Source organism: Ornithorhynchus anatinus, chromosome 8 (assembly GCF_004115215.2).
Source record: "Ornithorhynchus anatinus isolate Pmale09 chromosome 8, mOrnAna1.pri.v4, whole genome shotgun sequence".
NCBI lineage: Eukaryota > Metazoa > Chordata > Mammalia > Monotremata > Ornithorhynchidae > Ornithorhynchus > Ornithorhynchus anatinus.
Window position 1 is genome coordinate 40821559 of NC_041735.1, and position 13398 is coordinate 40834956.

The 13398-nt window shown below is 47.3% G+C and overlaps 1 protein-coding gene across 1 annotated transcript in view; it reads right to left on the reverse strand.

Annotated features, from left to right (window-relative positions):
* The window catches only part of ANKRD28 (ankyrin repeat domain 28), a 128486-nt gene extending 116006 nt beyond the window's left edge, over positions 1-12480 (reverse strand). Inside the window, exon 1 of the mRNA XM_029070362.1 lies at positions 12200-12480. Coding sequence (XP_028926195.1) covers positions 12200-12226 — 27 coding nt within the window. The 5' untranslated portion in view covers positions 12227-12480. The remainder of the gene's footprint in view (positions 1-12199) is intronic.
* Positions 12481-13398: the final 918 nt, after the last annotated feature.

The window sequence follows — 13398 nt, forward strand, 5'->3', positions numbered from 1 at the left end:
CAAACTTTCCAGTTGATTAAATGGTCTAAGGTACATATATTATTAGTTCCTTCAACTCAGAATGTCCTCCCAAATGATATCCTAATGGTTAAAAGGAGTTAAGGTACTTAGTTTACTGCCGAAAGAAATGTTCCCTAATCTGGCAGAATCTAGTCCAGGACACTTATAACCTCAAAAATTCGTGGAGACGGAAAAGCAGGAAAAGGAAGCAACTCTGAACTTTGGAGTGGACATACTTGAAAAAAACAACAACAAACTACTAGAACGTACTTATGTAAAGGGTTCGGCAAACACTGGCTAGTTCCACCAGTCAAAACAAAAATACCACTCCTCAGATATTCTTTTTTCCCCCATATATGCTGTTTCTGGATGTCTTTGACTTGCTTGTTTTAGTTTGTTTGATGTCTTGTTTCAAAATACTTCCAATATTTAGCTTGCTAATGATACCTAGTCATCTATCTTGACTTTTCTGTGTCATACTGATGAGGCGTAAGTTTGTTGAGCTCCGCTTATGAAATTAATTATAATGATGCACAATAAAGGTTTTCCACCTGCCATCTCTGTTATTAATAATGTTGGCATTTGATAAGCGCTTACTATGTGCGAAGCACTGTTCTAAGCACCGGGGGGATACAAGGTGATCAGGTTGTCCCACATGGGGCTCACAGTCTTAATCCCCATTTTGCAGATGAAGTAACTGAGGCACAGAGAAGTTAAGTGACTTGCCCAAAGTCACACAGCTGACAAGCGGTGGAGCCGGGATTTGAACCCATGATCTCTGACTCCCCAATCCGTGCTCTTTCCACTGAGCCACGCTGCTTCTCTGCTATTCACCTATTGTGGCACTCCCAATGCCAGAAAATATCAGAAACAGTGAGCATATGAAGGCAGAGCCTCACTTCAGTGCTTTCAATGACCTGATGAATTACTAAAATGGTCACATGACCTAGAGATCCAGGAAAAGCTACTCAAATCTCTTGGGTGAAAATATGAACACGTGTGTCCAAGTCTGGGTTAAGGGATGTTTTCACAACTATTCGGAAGTTTGGGTGCTGCTGCAGGCCTTATCCCAGAAATGTGCAAGCCCAGGAAGGAGGTCAGCCTGTAGGTTTTTTGAATAGAAGGGTGGAAGAAAAAATTTGAAAAACAACAACAAAACAACATGGTTGAAAGGTGGGCAAAAAAGTACCATCACTATTCCTGTCAAAGCCAATAATTCTTAAAGGAATTTTCAAAGCCAACTTTTGCATCTGGTCAAGCTGAACACAATCCATATACCTGGTAACTAGTAATACCATTAGATTTCTACTTTTATTTCCCTTCCTTATCTTACTTAGCCCACCTAAACTGTACAGACAATAGTGGTCTTTGTCTTTTCATCTGTCTTTGTTTCTTCTCTAGGGATTAGAGAAAACTGCAGGAGAGGGACCTACTGTCTCTCTCCACTCCAGTCAACAACAGTGTTGGTATTTGTTAAGCGCTTACTATGTGCAGAGCACTGTTCTAAGCACTGGGGTAGATACAGGGTCATCAGATTGTCCCACGTGAGGCTCACAATCTAAATGCCCATTTGACAGATGAGGTAACTGAGGCACAGAGAAGTTAAGTGACTTGCCCACAGTCACACAGCTGACAAGTAGCAATCCATACATACTTCACTTTGCTGCTTGGATCATTTATCTATCCAAATGTTCAGTCCATATCTCCCCAGTCCTCAAGAAGCTCCAGTGGTTGCCCATCCATCTCTGCATCAATCAGAAACTCCTTTCCATCAGCTTTAAGGCACTCAGGCAGCTCTCCCCCTCCTACCTTACCTTGGCTCTCCTAGTACAATCCAGCCCATGCACTTCACTCCCACACTTTACCTTGATCTTATCTAATCTCACCACCAACTCTTTGCCCACAGCCTCTCCTTTCAACACCAACAGTCCAGCGATCTCTCCACCTTCAAAGCCATTCTAAAATCACATTTCCTCCAGGAGACCTTCCCTGATTGAGCTCTCATTTCCCCTATTCGATCTCCCTTCTGTGTGGCCTATGCACTTAGATCTTTATCCCTTAAGTACTTGATATTCACCCCACCAACAGCCCCAGAGTACTTAGGTACATACCCTTAAACCCTACCATTTTCCCTATCTAATTTATGTCAATGTCTGTCCTCCCCTCTGGACTGTAAACTCCTAGTGATTAGGGATTATATCTACCAACTGTACCGTATTCTTCCAAGCGTTTAGTACAGTGTTCTGCACACAGTAAGCATTCAATACCACTGCTGGATATTATAGTTATTTCATAAAAGACAAATTCAAAATATTGGGTTCTCAATGCTTTAACTATACAATAAGCCAATTTGAAAGAATGAAGATTTTTACAATGCTTTTCATCAATTAACATAAGCAAAATCAATTTACATTTCTCTGAGAACTTTAGAGTGCTTGCGATAAAATATTTCCCCAACCAACCCTATTAAAAGGAAAAAATCTGAATACTAGGTTCAGGTCTTCGACAGAAATTTCACTTATCTTAACAAATAAACCTAACAAAGATTTGGAGGATAAAATAATCAATGTGAAAATACATTGAAAAGTGAAAATTCTAACAAACCCGAATCTTGTGCTTCTGCTGTATTCCCAAGCACTGTGTACAATGCATTGCATCCCATAGGGGCTCAATAAGTAATAATGATAACATCTGTGGTATTTGTTAAGGACTTATTATCTGCCAAGAACTGTACAAGAAAATCTGGCCATTACCCTTACCATCAAGTCAAATCCATTAGGTTATATTTAATGAGCACTTCCTATGTGCAGAGCACTGTACTAAGAGTTGGTAGACACGTTCCCTGCCTACAACAAGCTTACAGTCTACAGGACTACTAGTATTCCTACTTACTTCTAGTTGAGGTATTTGTTAACCGCTCACTATGTGCCAAACACTGTACTCAGTGATATGGTAGATACAAGCAAATCAGGTTGGACACAGTCTCTCCATCCCACATGGCCTGCACAGGCTTAATCCCCATTTTCCAGATGACATCACTGAGGTGCAGAGAAGTTAAGTGACTTGCCCAAGGTCACACAGCCAACAAGTGGTGGAGCTGGGATTAGAACCCAGATTCTTCTGACTCCCAAGCCTTTGCTCTATCTACTAGGCCATGCTAAAATGGAAACAATGAAATGCTCAATGAGTGTCACACGTCAACAGTAAGCTAACACCTAAATTACGAGAAAAAGGAGGATTTTTTTTTTAATGAAAAGCCACTGTGCCCCAAGTCTCCCTCTTCCCCACCTCTTAACTCTGATGTCTGGTTTCAAATGAGGAATCTCTACATCCTCCTTCCCCAGCTTTCAGTCGCACAGATAGATTCAGAGTCTAAAAATCAACAATTCCAGGATATTTTAAGATAGAAATAATACTAATAGTATTTGTTAAGCACTTACTACGCGCTAGGCACTGTACTAAGCACCGGGGTAATTACAAGCTAATCAGGTTGGACACAGTCCATGTCCCACATGGGGCTCACAATCTTAATCCTCACTTTACAGATAAGGGAACTGAGGCACAGAGATGCTAAGTGACTTGCCCAAGATCACACAGCACGTAAGTGGCAGAGCCAAAATTAGAAACCAGGCCCAATGACTTCCAAGCCCTTGCTCTATCCACTCGGCCATCCTGTTCCTCTGACAGGGCCAGACAACATTCCTGTCCCACAAGGGGCACACAGACTAAGTAGGAGGGAAAACAGGTATTTAAATGCCCATTTGGCAGATGAGAAAACTGGGGCACAGAGAATTTAAGTGATTTGCCCAGGGTCACAAAACAAGCAAGTGAAAGAGCTGGGATTAGAATCCAGGAAGAATTTTTTAAAAAAGAGAGACTAAATATGACTATTGGCTGGATCATTACAACTGTACCCCTGTTTATTTTCCATCCGCACTACTACTTAAACCAAGAATATTTATACAGTAGAAGCAATAAAGAAGGATTAAAAGACCCAAGAAAAACTACTATTTGAGACTGGGGTTTTCTTGCTCTTTCAAGGAGCAACATGGCTTAGTGGTAAAGAACACAAGTCTGGGAATCAAGGGACCTGGGTTCTAATCCAAGTTCTGTCACCTGCCCACTGTGGGACCTTGAGGAGATCACTTAACTTCTCTGGGTCTCAGTTTCCTCATCTGTAAAATGGGGGTTAAATACCTGTTCTCTCTCATCCTTAGATTGTGAACCCCATGTGGGCCAGGGCCTGTAACGGGTTATCTTGAATCTACCCCAGTCCTTACACTGCATCCAACCTGATTAACTTGTGTTTACCCCAGTGCTTAAAATAGTGTTTGACACAGAATAGGACTGACAATACTAACAATAATAATAATAATAATGATAGCAATAATAACCGTGCATGGCACAAAGAAAGCACATATTCTATGACTGTGACTATTATTATTGTTATAATTTTCACAACTGCAGGGAATACAGAAGTCTCTGGTGGGTGGAACACAAAGTAAGAACATCTAGTGTTTGCTTACCTTAGGGGTTAGTTTACAGAGGTGTTGACCAGCTTTTTAACCACACATGGGGCCAGAATAACAGGGGCTTAAACCAGAAGCAACGTGGCCTTGTGGAAAGCACATGGGCCTGGCAATCGGAGGACCCGGAGTCTAATCCTGCTGCCGCCATTTGTGTGCTGTGTGGCCTTGGGCAAGTCACTTAACCTCTCCATACCACAGTTACCTCGCCTGTAAAATGAGGATTGAAGCCGTGAGCCCTTTGTGAGAGTTGGACTGTGTCTAACTTGATTATCTTGAATCTACCCTAGTACCTAGTACAGTGCCTGGCATGCAATTAAGCGTTTAAATATCATTAAAGAACCCCATGGGAGAGATTTATGCTTTATGTAAGGAAGATATGTGGACAGTGAAGGTTGTTAGAAATTAAAAGATGTGGTTTACGTGACGTGTGGAACTCCTTCCATCACAAGATTTTTGTCACCTTTGGATTCTATGAAATTTGCTACATCACGGTCCTAAAACATAATTAAATATTCAGCATCTTCCAAAATAGTACAGATTGCCCTCTAGTGTCACATGTTTAAACCGGACAAATCTCACGATGGCACAGCATGCCTGGAACACAATTTAGGACCGTCCATTTCCACGGAATACAACAGATATATACATTTATATAGTTACAGCTATAATACAAAAGCCTGATTATAGTAAATATGTATCCATATATGTGCATGATTTTAGGGCCCGGCAAAATAATCTGCACCTGCTTGATCAATATTAACAAGGTAAAAAGGGTTAGAACAAGACCTATTAAAAGAAATTAAAAATTCGATAGTAAACTCCTCTAACAGTGACAGCTCATAAATAGGCCAAACAAGCCAGCCAAATTCTTCATCTTTTTGATTAAGGAATATTCATCCCTATTTTGCAAGTGATACACAAGTAAACCTTTGCACTCTGAACACAACTGCCGGGGGGGCTTAGTCAGAAACCTTGGCCTCGCTCCCCAAACCCGTAAGCCTTTTATTTCGCACACAGAAACACTACCTGCCACTGGGGAGGGAAGCCATTTCCTCTTTCCTCCCTGCCCTCCCCCATCAACCCCAATTCTTGAGAAAGTTTAAGAGGGCTTCCTTCACCAGATTTATACCTGCACAATTTGGGGCCCCCAATCTCCAGCAGAGGACAGTTTTTGTTTTTAATGGCATTCGTAAAGCATTTACTATGTGTTGGGCACACTGGGGTAGATCCAAGATAATCAGGTTGGACACGGCCCATGTCCCACATGGGCCTCACAGTCCTAATCGCCATTTTGCAGAGGAGGCAACTGAGGCACAGAAGTGAAGCGACTTGCCCATGGCCACACAGCAGACAAATAGCGGGGTAGGTACTGGAACCCAGGTCCTCTGGCTCCCAGGCCCATGATCTGTCTTACTAGGTCACGCCGCCTCCCATTGATGGATTGATTCCCAGTGCTGCTTCAGGGCTGAAGATAATAATAATAATGATGGTATTTGTTAAGCGCTTACTATGTGCAAAGCACTGTTCTAAGCACTGGGGGAGATACAAGGTGATCAGGTTGTCCCACATGGGGCTCGCAGTCTTCACTCCCATTTTACAGATGAGGTAACTGAGGCACAGAGAAGTTAAGTGACTTGCCCAAAGTCATATAGCTGACAAGAGGGAGAGCCGGGATTTGGACCCATGACTCCTGACTCTCAAGCCCGTTTTCTTTCCACTGAGCCACGCTGCTTCTCTGAGCCACACTGAAGATGCAAGGATAACCATCCCCTATTACCAACAATTTGTCTTGCGCGGCTCCACGCTCAGGAAGTGGGCCAGTGGTACGAAGCCTCTGCCCAGTGTGAAACCCTGAGCCCCAAAAGTGTGGAGTCCATACCTTCCCATCCCCGGAGAGGCCCAACCTTGTAACCCTGGGGGCTAAGGTGTCATCCAAATGCCACTGTTCTATGGGCTGCTGGAGAGAAGAGAAGCTGCGGAGAAACAGCGCGGCTAGTGGAAATGGCACAGGCCTGGGAATCAGACCACCTGCATTATAATCCCATCCCCCCCATTTGTCTGCTGGGTGAACTTGGGCAAGTCACAACTTCTCTGGGCCTCAGTTACCTCATCTGTAAAATGGGGATTAAGACCGTGAGCCCTGTGTGGGACCGGGGCTGTGTCCAACCCCATTATCATGTATCTACCTCAGTGCTTAGTACAGTGCACATTGTAAGCGCCGAAATACCATTAAGAACAGAACAAAACCAAACCAAACACTTGAGACGCAGAGCGGATACTTCCTGTGCACAATCCATCCATTAGTGGTACTTACTGAGCACTCATTGGGAGCACAGCACCGTTTTAAGAGCTTGGGAGAAGATAAAATGAGAGAGTTGGCGCCCAGAAGGAACCGACAGGGTGCTTTACTCAACCCATGCAGAGACAAAGCAGCCTTCAGCAGCCACGCTTGCCAAGTCCGTGGTTCTCCCTGGCTACGGAGACCGTCGATGAGAGCACAGAGACAGCCAAACACAGCCCGAGGACCGGAGGACCAGGCCAAGCCTTTTAGTACTCAGAGGGCCTGCAATAAGCTGAAACTCCAACGGTTCCAGTTTCTTACAAGCAAAATACCGCAACTAAACTAGTAATCGGACCATTAGCAGAAGAATTTAGGAGACCCGGATTCTAATCTTGACTCTTGACCCTGGACAGCTGTATGACATTAGGCAAGTCAGTCAACTTCCCTGAGCCTCAGTTTCCTCATTTGTAAAATGGCACTATTAACGTCTACCTCTCCCCATTCCACAGAGATGTTGTGAGGATAAATTGAGATAATTGATGCTTACGTCCTTAGGAAAAATAAAACCACTGTACAATAAACAAGGCATTATTACTATTAATTTTCAGAACTGAATCGAGATGACAAAAATTCACCTCTTCTGTCTTTATGCCCCAGTTGTAGTTCCAATTACTGAATCACAAGCATTCAGATCTTCTATTTTAACGCTCTTCTGGTGCAAACCTTCTCACTGTGCCTCCATCTCACCTGTCTGGCTCCCGACCTCTGGTCCATGTCCTACTTCTGGCCTGGAACGCCTTCACTTCACAAATATGACAATCAGTCCCCGGTCCCCCGTAAAGCTTTACTGAAGGCACACCTCCTCCCAGAGGCCTTCCCAGGCTAAATCCTACTTTTCCTCACCTCCTACTTCCTTCTGTGTCACCCCAACTTGCTCCCTTTGCTCTTCCCCCCTTGCCGCCCCACAGCACTTACGTATATATCTGTAATTTTATTTATTTATATTGATGCCTGTTTATTTGTACTGATGTGTCTCCCCTCCTCTAGACTGTGAGCTCTTTTGCAGGCAAGGATTGTCACTATTGTTGTATTATACTTTCCCTAGCGCTTAGTACAGTGCTCTGCACACAGTAAGCTTTCAAAAAATACGACTGACTTAATGAACGAATGAATCACTTATTACCAACAGATGTAATTTCTCCAGCATTTCCTATGACTATAATCCGGCACTGGCCTATTAGGAGGTTGGGCAAGTTTATTTGTACAGGGAGTTCTTATAATACAGGTCTGGTGTTCTTGAAGACCAATGGGTCACAGAAAAATGTCTTATATGAGCCACTGATTTGTCGATAGGGGTTAGAGGGTTTGAAGATGACACTATGAGTAATATTTTGATGTGAATTATCTTGTGTCTACCTCACCGCTTTGTACAGTGCCTGGCACAAATACCACTAAAAAAAAAATTTCATTATTGTAATAATAGTAATAATAATGGCATTTGTTAAGTGCTTACTTGCCAGGCACTGTACTAAGCGCTGGGGTGGAATCAAGTAAATCGGGTTAGACACGATCGCTATTCCATGTGGGGCTCACAGTCTCAATCCCCACTTTCAGATGAGGTAACTGAGGCAACAGAAAAGTGAAGTAACTTGCCCAAGGTCAAACAACAGACAAGTGGCAGAGTCGGCTTAGAAGCCATGACCTGACTTGGAGTCCTGTGCTCTATCCACTATGCCGTGTTGTGTCCACCACTAGCAGAATGTCTTACACCCATCCCCTGGAGCTATCTTAATCTAGTAAATACAACAATGCTGCAAAAGCACATACTTGTCATAATGGTACTTTGTGGTACCACTGAGAAGCACTGCAGAATCACAACCTGAACACTGGCCTGCACATACATAAGGCCCATTGCTTCGTACACCAAATCTTGTGAACTGTGTTATAACAACAAACACACTGAGGTTAAAGAAAGAACATCCCCTGATTTGCACACTCCATGCTACCGCAGAAGTGGATGTGCCTTTATATGAATTCATTTAATGATACAAGCTTCATTATTTCATTAATGACTTAAGTTTCGCTTATATTGACATTTATTTTTTACTGCCATGACACAAAAGGGTCTCTATGGTCATGCAGAACCAAACAGTTCCTATTCTCTAGGGAATGGATTCCAAACTTCACCTTTAAGAAACCTCTATCAATTTTCAATGTTTTCCATAATGTCCGTGGACAGTTCCAATCAAGATACTCCCAAGAGAGAACACAGCCAAAGTTCGACGAGGTGGTGGCAGAAGCCACACTGCCACCAGCCCACTCCACACTTCTTAACTGGTTGAAGTAGCGGCTATGAGCAAGTACCAAAATCCCTCTCTCAATTGCTACATGGCAAAGCCCAGTTGCCAGTGCTGGCCAGGACATTCCTCGCAGGCGGCTCCATGCCAACCCAAAGCCACCAGGGAGTAGAGCAGCATGGTGAAGGCTCTTCATCCCGCGTAGCTCACTCCTTCACCGAAGCAAAATATAAGACTGAAAACATCCTTCAGCCCCAAGTGTGCCAAAGGGCTTTTTAGCATAAGGTTTTCTTTGAGGTTACATGAGCTCGGACACGACCCTTAGAACAAAAGTAAATCATATAGGACTCTTCAAATATGAACAACTAGAGCAAGTTGTGGCCAAAAAAAAAAAAAAAGTTCCCCCCAAATCCTGGAAGTCTAGGAACATCTCAATCATCAATCGATTAACTCACTCTTCATGATCCCCTCATCTTCAGGATAAGCATTCGCTGGCAGAAACTGTAAAGGCTAGCAGAAACATTAAGAAGTAGACGAAGACCACCGACTTATTTCTCAAAAACAACTTGAAAGAAATAGGAGGGCAGCTAACAAACTGCCAAATAATGCCTGAAAGATGGACAAGATAATCAGTTACTATTCTTCCACGGGGCTCCATGGTAGTTCTTTGATGCATTGTTTGAGGCAAACAGTTAAAGACTGTAAACAATATTCAAACAAAGCCCTACAAATATCATTAAGCATAATTGGGTTATGAGACAGAATTTAGTTACCATTCTAACTTATAGTCATTGTTACCCTTATCTCCATTTGCACAGACAAATGCATTTAATATTTATATTCTGATGAAAAAAGAAAAATAATAGAAAACTGGGCTGGCGCACAGTGGTCCGAAATATGAGGGCAAATTAAAACCAGTCGGAAGAGAGAAGCAGCGTGGCACAGTAAATAGAGCACGGGCCTGGGAGTAGGAAGGACCTGGGTTCGAATCCCCACTCCACCACTCATCTGCCCTGTGACCTTGGGCAAGTCAATTCACTTCTCTGGGCCTCAGTTACCTCCCCCTGTAAAATGGGGGTGATGATTGTGAGAGCCCTAGGTGAGACATGGACTGAGTCTACCTTGAATGATCTTGTATCTACCCCAGTGCTCAGTACAGTGCTCGGCACGCAGCGGCTCTTAAATACCTTTAAGCAAATCAAGACTTTGCTCAAGAGAAGCATGTTCTCCGCTTTAAGTCATTTACCTAGGCATAATTAAAAGATTCAAGGCAATAAATGGCTCCGACATTTTTTTAAAAATACAAAGCGTGCGGACCAAAGCAGCAGGCAGCTTTTCTCAAAGTGTCATGCCCTGATGATGTCAATACCAGCCGGCATCCACTTGCTACAAGACACGACAGGATTCCAGCTATCAGAAGCACCAAATGGCCAGTTTTCCCTATTCTGAGTCTTAAAACACGGGAGGGGAGCGTGGATGGTCAGCCCAGCCAAGAAGGTGTGAGTTCACCTTTTTTTTTCCTTCCCCCCCAGACCTTTGAAAAATGTGGCACAAGTCCTCATGGGGTATCTCAAGTGCTGGCCTTTTAAAAACGATCCGGGGCTCTCACCCCCGAAAAATGGGCCCGCTTGCCTTCGGTGGGTTCAAGAGAAGTTGTCCGGAGATGTCATGAACGGGGCGCAAAACTTGAGTGGAAAGGAAGACGACCTCTCCTGCCGGGGCAATCCTCTTTTTGGAGTCTGGCTGGGCCAGCGGCCTCTAAGTGTGTCTTACAGTCCCTCCGGCTGACCGCCAACCTGCGACCTCCCCGCTGCCGTCGGGGCTTTGAAGGGGCGGCGTGGAGGAGGCGCCGCTGAAAGTGAAAGCGAGGCGTCGGAGGCGAAGTGTGGTGCCTGTCCTCAACCCGAGGCGCCTTTCCAGCCCTTCCAGTCCGGACAAGGGCCACCTCGGCCGCCCCCTCCCCACCCCCGGCTCGGGAGGAGGCCCAGGACAGGGCAGCGACCAGGTGCCCGGAGGCCGAGCCTCCCGGGATGGGGTGGGGGCGGAGGTTAGCCTCCCCGCGCTCCGACATCGGGGACCCTTTCTGGGCCGAGCCTACTATCTGTCTCTCTGCCGCCCGGAGGTCGTGTGTCCGGGGGGCGAAGGGGAGGATGGTGGGTGGGTCCAGGGGGGTGATGGTGGGTGGGTCCGGGAGGTGAAGGTGGATGGATCCGGGGGGGTGAAGATGGATGGATCCGGGGGTGTGAAGGTAGGTGGGTCCGGGGGCTGATGGTGGGTGGATCCGGGGGAGGGGGGGGGGGGGGGGAAAGTGGATGGTCCCGGTAGATGATGGTGGATGGACCCGGTAGGTGATGGTGGATAGGCCCGAGGGGTGAAGGTGGGTTGGATCCGGGGGAGTGAAGGTGGATGGATCCGGGGGGGTGAAGGTGGATGGATCCGGTGGGTGAAGGTGGATGGATCCGGGGGGGTGAAGGTGGATGGATCCGGGGGAGTGATGGTAGATGGATCCGGGGGAGTGATGTTAGATGGATCCGGGAGGTGAAGGTAGGTGAGTCCGGTGGCTGATGGTGGATGGGCCCGGTGGGCGATGGTGGATGGATCCGGGGGAGTGATGGTGGATGGGCCCGGGGGGGTGAAGGTGGATGGATCCGGAGGAGTGATGTTAGATGGATCCGGGAGGTGAAGGTAGGTGAGTCCGGAGGGTGATGGTGGATGGGCCCGGGGGGGTGAAGGTGGATGGACCCGGGGGATGAAGGTGGGTGAGTCCGGGGGCAGATGGTGGATGGATCCGGGGGGTGACGGTGGATGGGCCCGGGGGTTGCTGGTGGGCGGCGGGTCGGTGGGCGGTCGCCGGCTGCCGCCCGGGCGCTTCCGAAGAGCCACCTGTTAGGCCCAGGTGAAAGCCGTCGGCGAGGAGATGGAGGAGGAAGGGGGCGGCGGCGGCCCGACCCGGTCCTGCCCTGCCCTGCCCGGCCGGTCCTCCGCGTCGAGGTGAAGGCTGTGGGGGGGCGGCAGCCGGCGGGGCATGGCCGCCCTCCCTCCCTCCCAAATCCCTCCCTCCCGCGCCCTCCCCCCGGCCGCCCTTCACCCACCTGGTCCCGGAGTTTGAGGAACACCATGGCCTCGGCGCCCCGACCCCCTCCGGCCTCCGACGGGCGCCGCGGCCCAGGCCCCTCCTCCCGGGCCTCACGCCACGGCCGACGACGACGACGACGACGACGACGAACGGGCGCGGGGGGCACGGAGATGGATGCAGAGGGGAGTCCGGCAGGTCCCGCCTCCCTCTTCCCCCCCCGCGACGATCTTCTTTCTTGATTATTATGGTCCCTCTGCCTTTCCTCCGTTCTTCCCACAGAAGCCTCCTCCTCCTCCTCTTTTTCCTCCTCCTCCTCCTCCTCCTCAGTCCTCCCCCCCCCCCCCCGCCCCTTCCCGAAATAAACCGGCGGCGCCGAAAGTCAACTCGACAACATTACCGCCACCGCCACTCACCACCACCGCCCGCTCCCATTGGCTCCGGCCGGGGGCGAGGCCCCGAGTAAGCGCGCACGCCATTGGTCGGCGCCCAGGCCCCGCCCACTCTCTCCTCCCTCCCTCCGTCCTTCCCCCTCCCCTCGGGGCGGGCGGGAATGGTGGCCGCCCTGAGGTGAAGCGAGGGTCCGCCCCCCCACGGGCCGCTGCGGACGCTCTCCTTCCTCTCCGCCCCTCTCTACATCCCTATTTAGTATTATTGTTATATATATATATTTTATCAGATCATTATTATTCCTATTTATTGGACTGATGATGTGCACGTAGACCCCCTCTCCCTCCCTCAGACACCGCCCCTGCTCCCTCTCTGCAGCCCCTCTGCGCAGCCCTATTTATTATTTTATATATATATGTATTAGATTATTATTATTTCTATTTATTTGACTGATGATGTGCATGTAGAGGGGCGACCCCCTTATCCCTCCCTCAGCCACCGCCCCTGCTCCCTCTCTGCAGCCCCTCTGTGCAGCCCTATTTATTATATATATTATATCTAATTTTATATAGAATTAGATTATTATTATTCCTATTTATTAGACTGATGATGTGCATGTAGACCCCCACTCCCTCCCTCTGCCACCGCCCCTGCTCCCTCTCTGCAGCCCCTCTGTGTAGCCCTATTTATTATATATATAATATCTAATTATATATATATATATAATTAGATTATTATTATGCCTATTTATTTGACTGATGATGTGCATGTAGAGGGGCGACCCCCTCTCCCTCCCTCTGCCACCGCCCCTGCTCCCTCTCTGCAGCC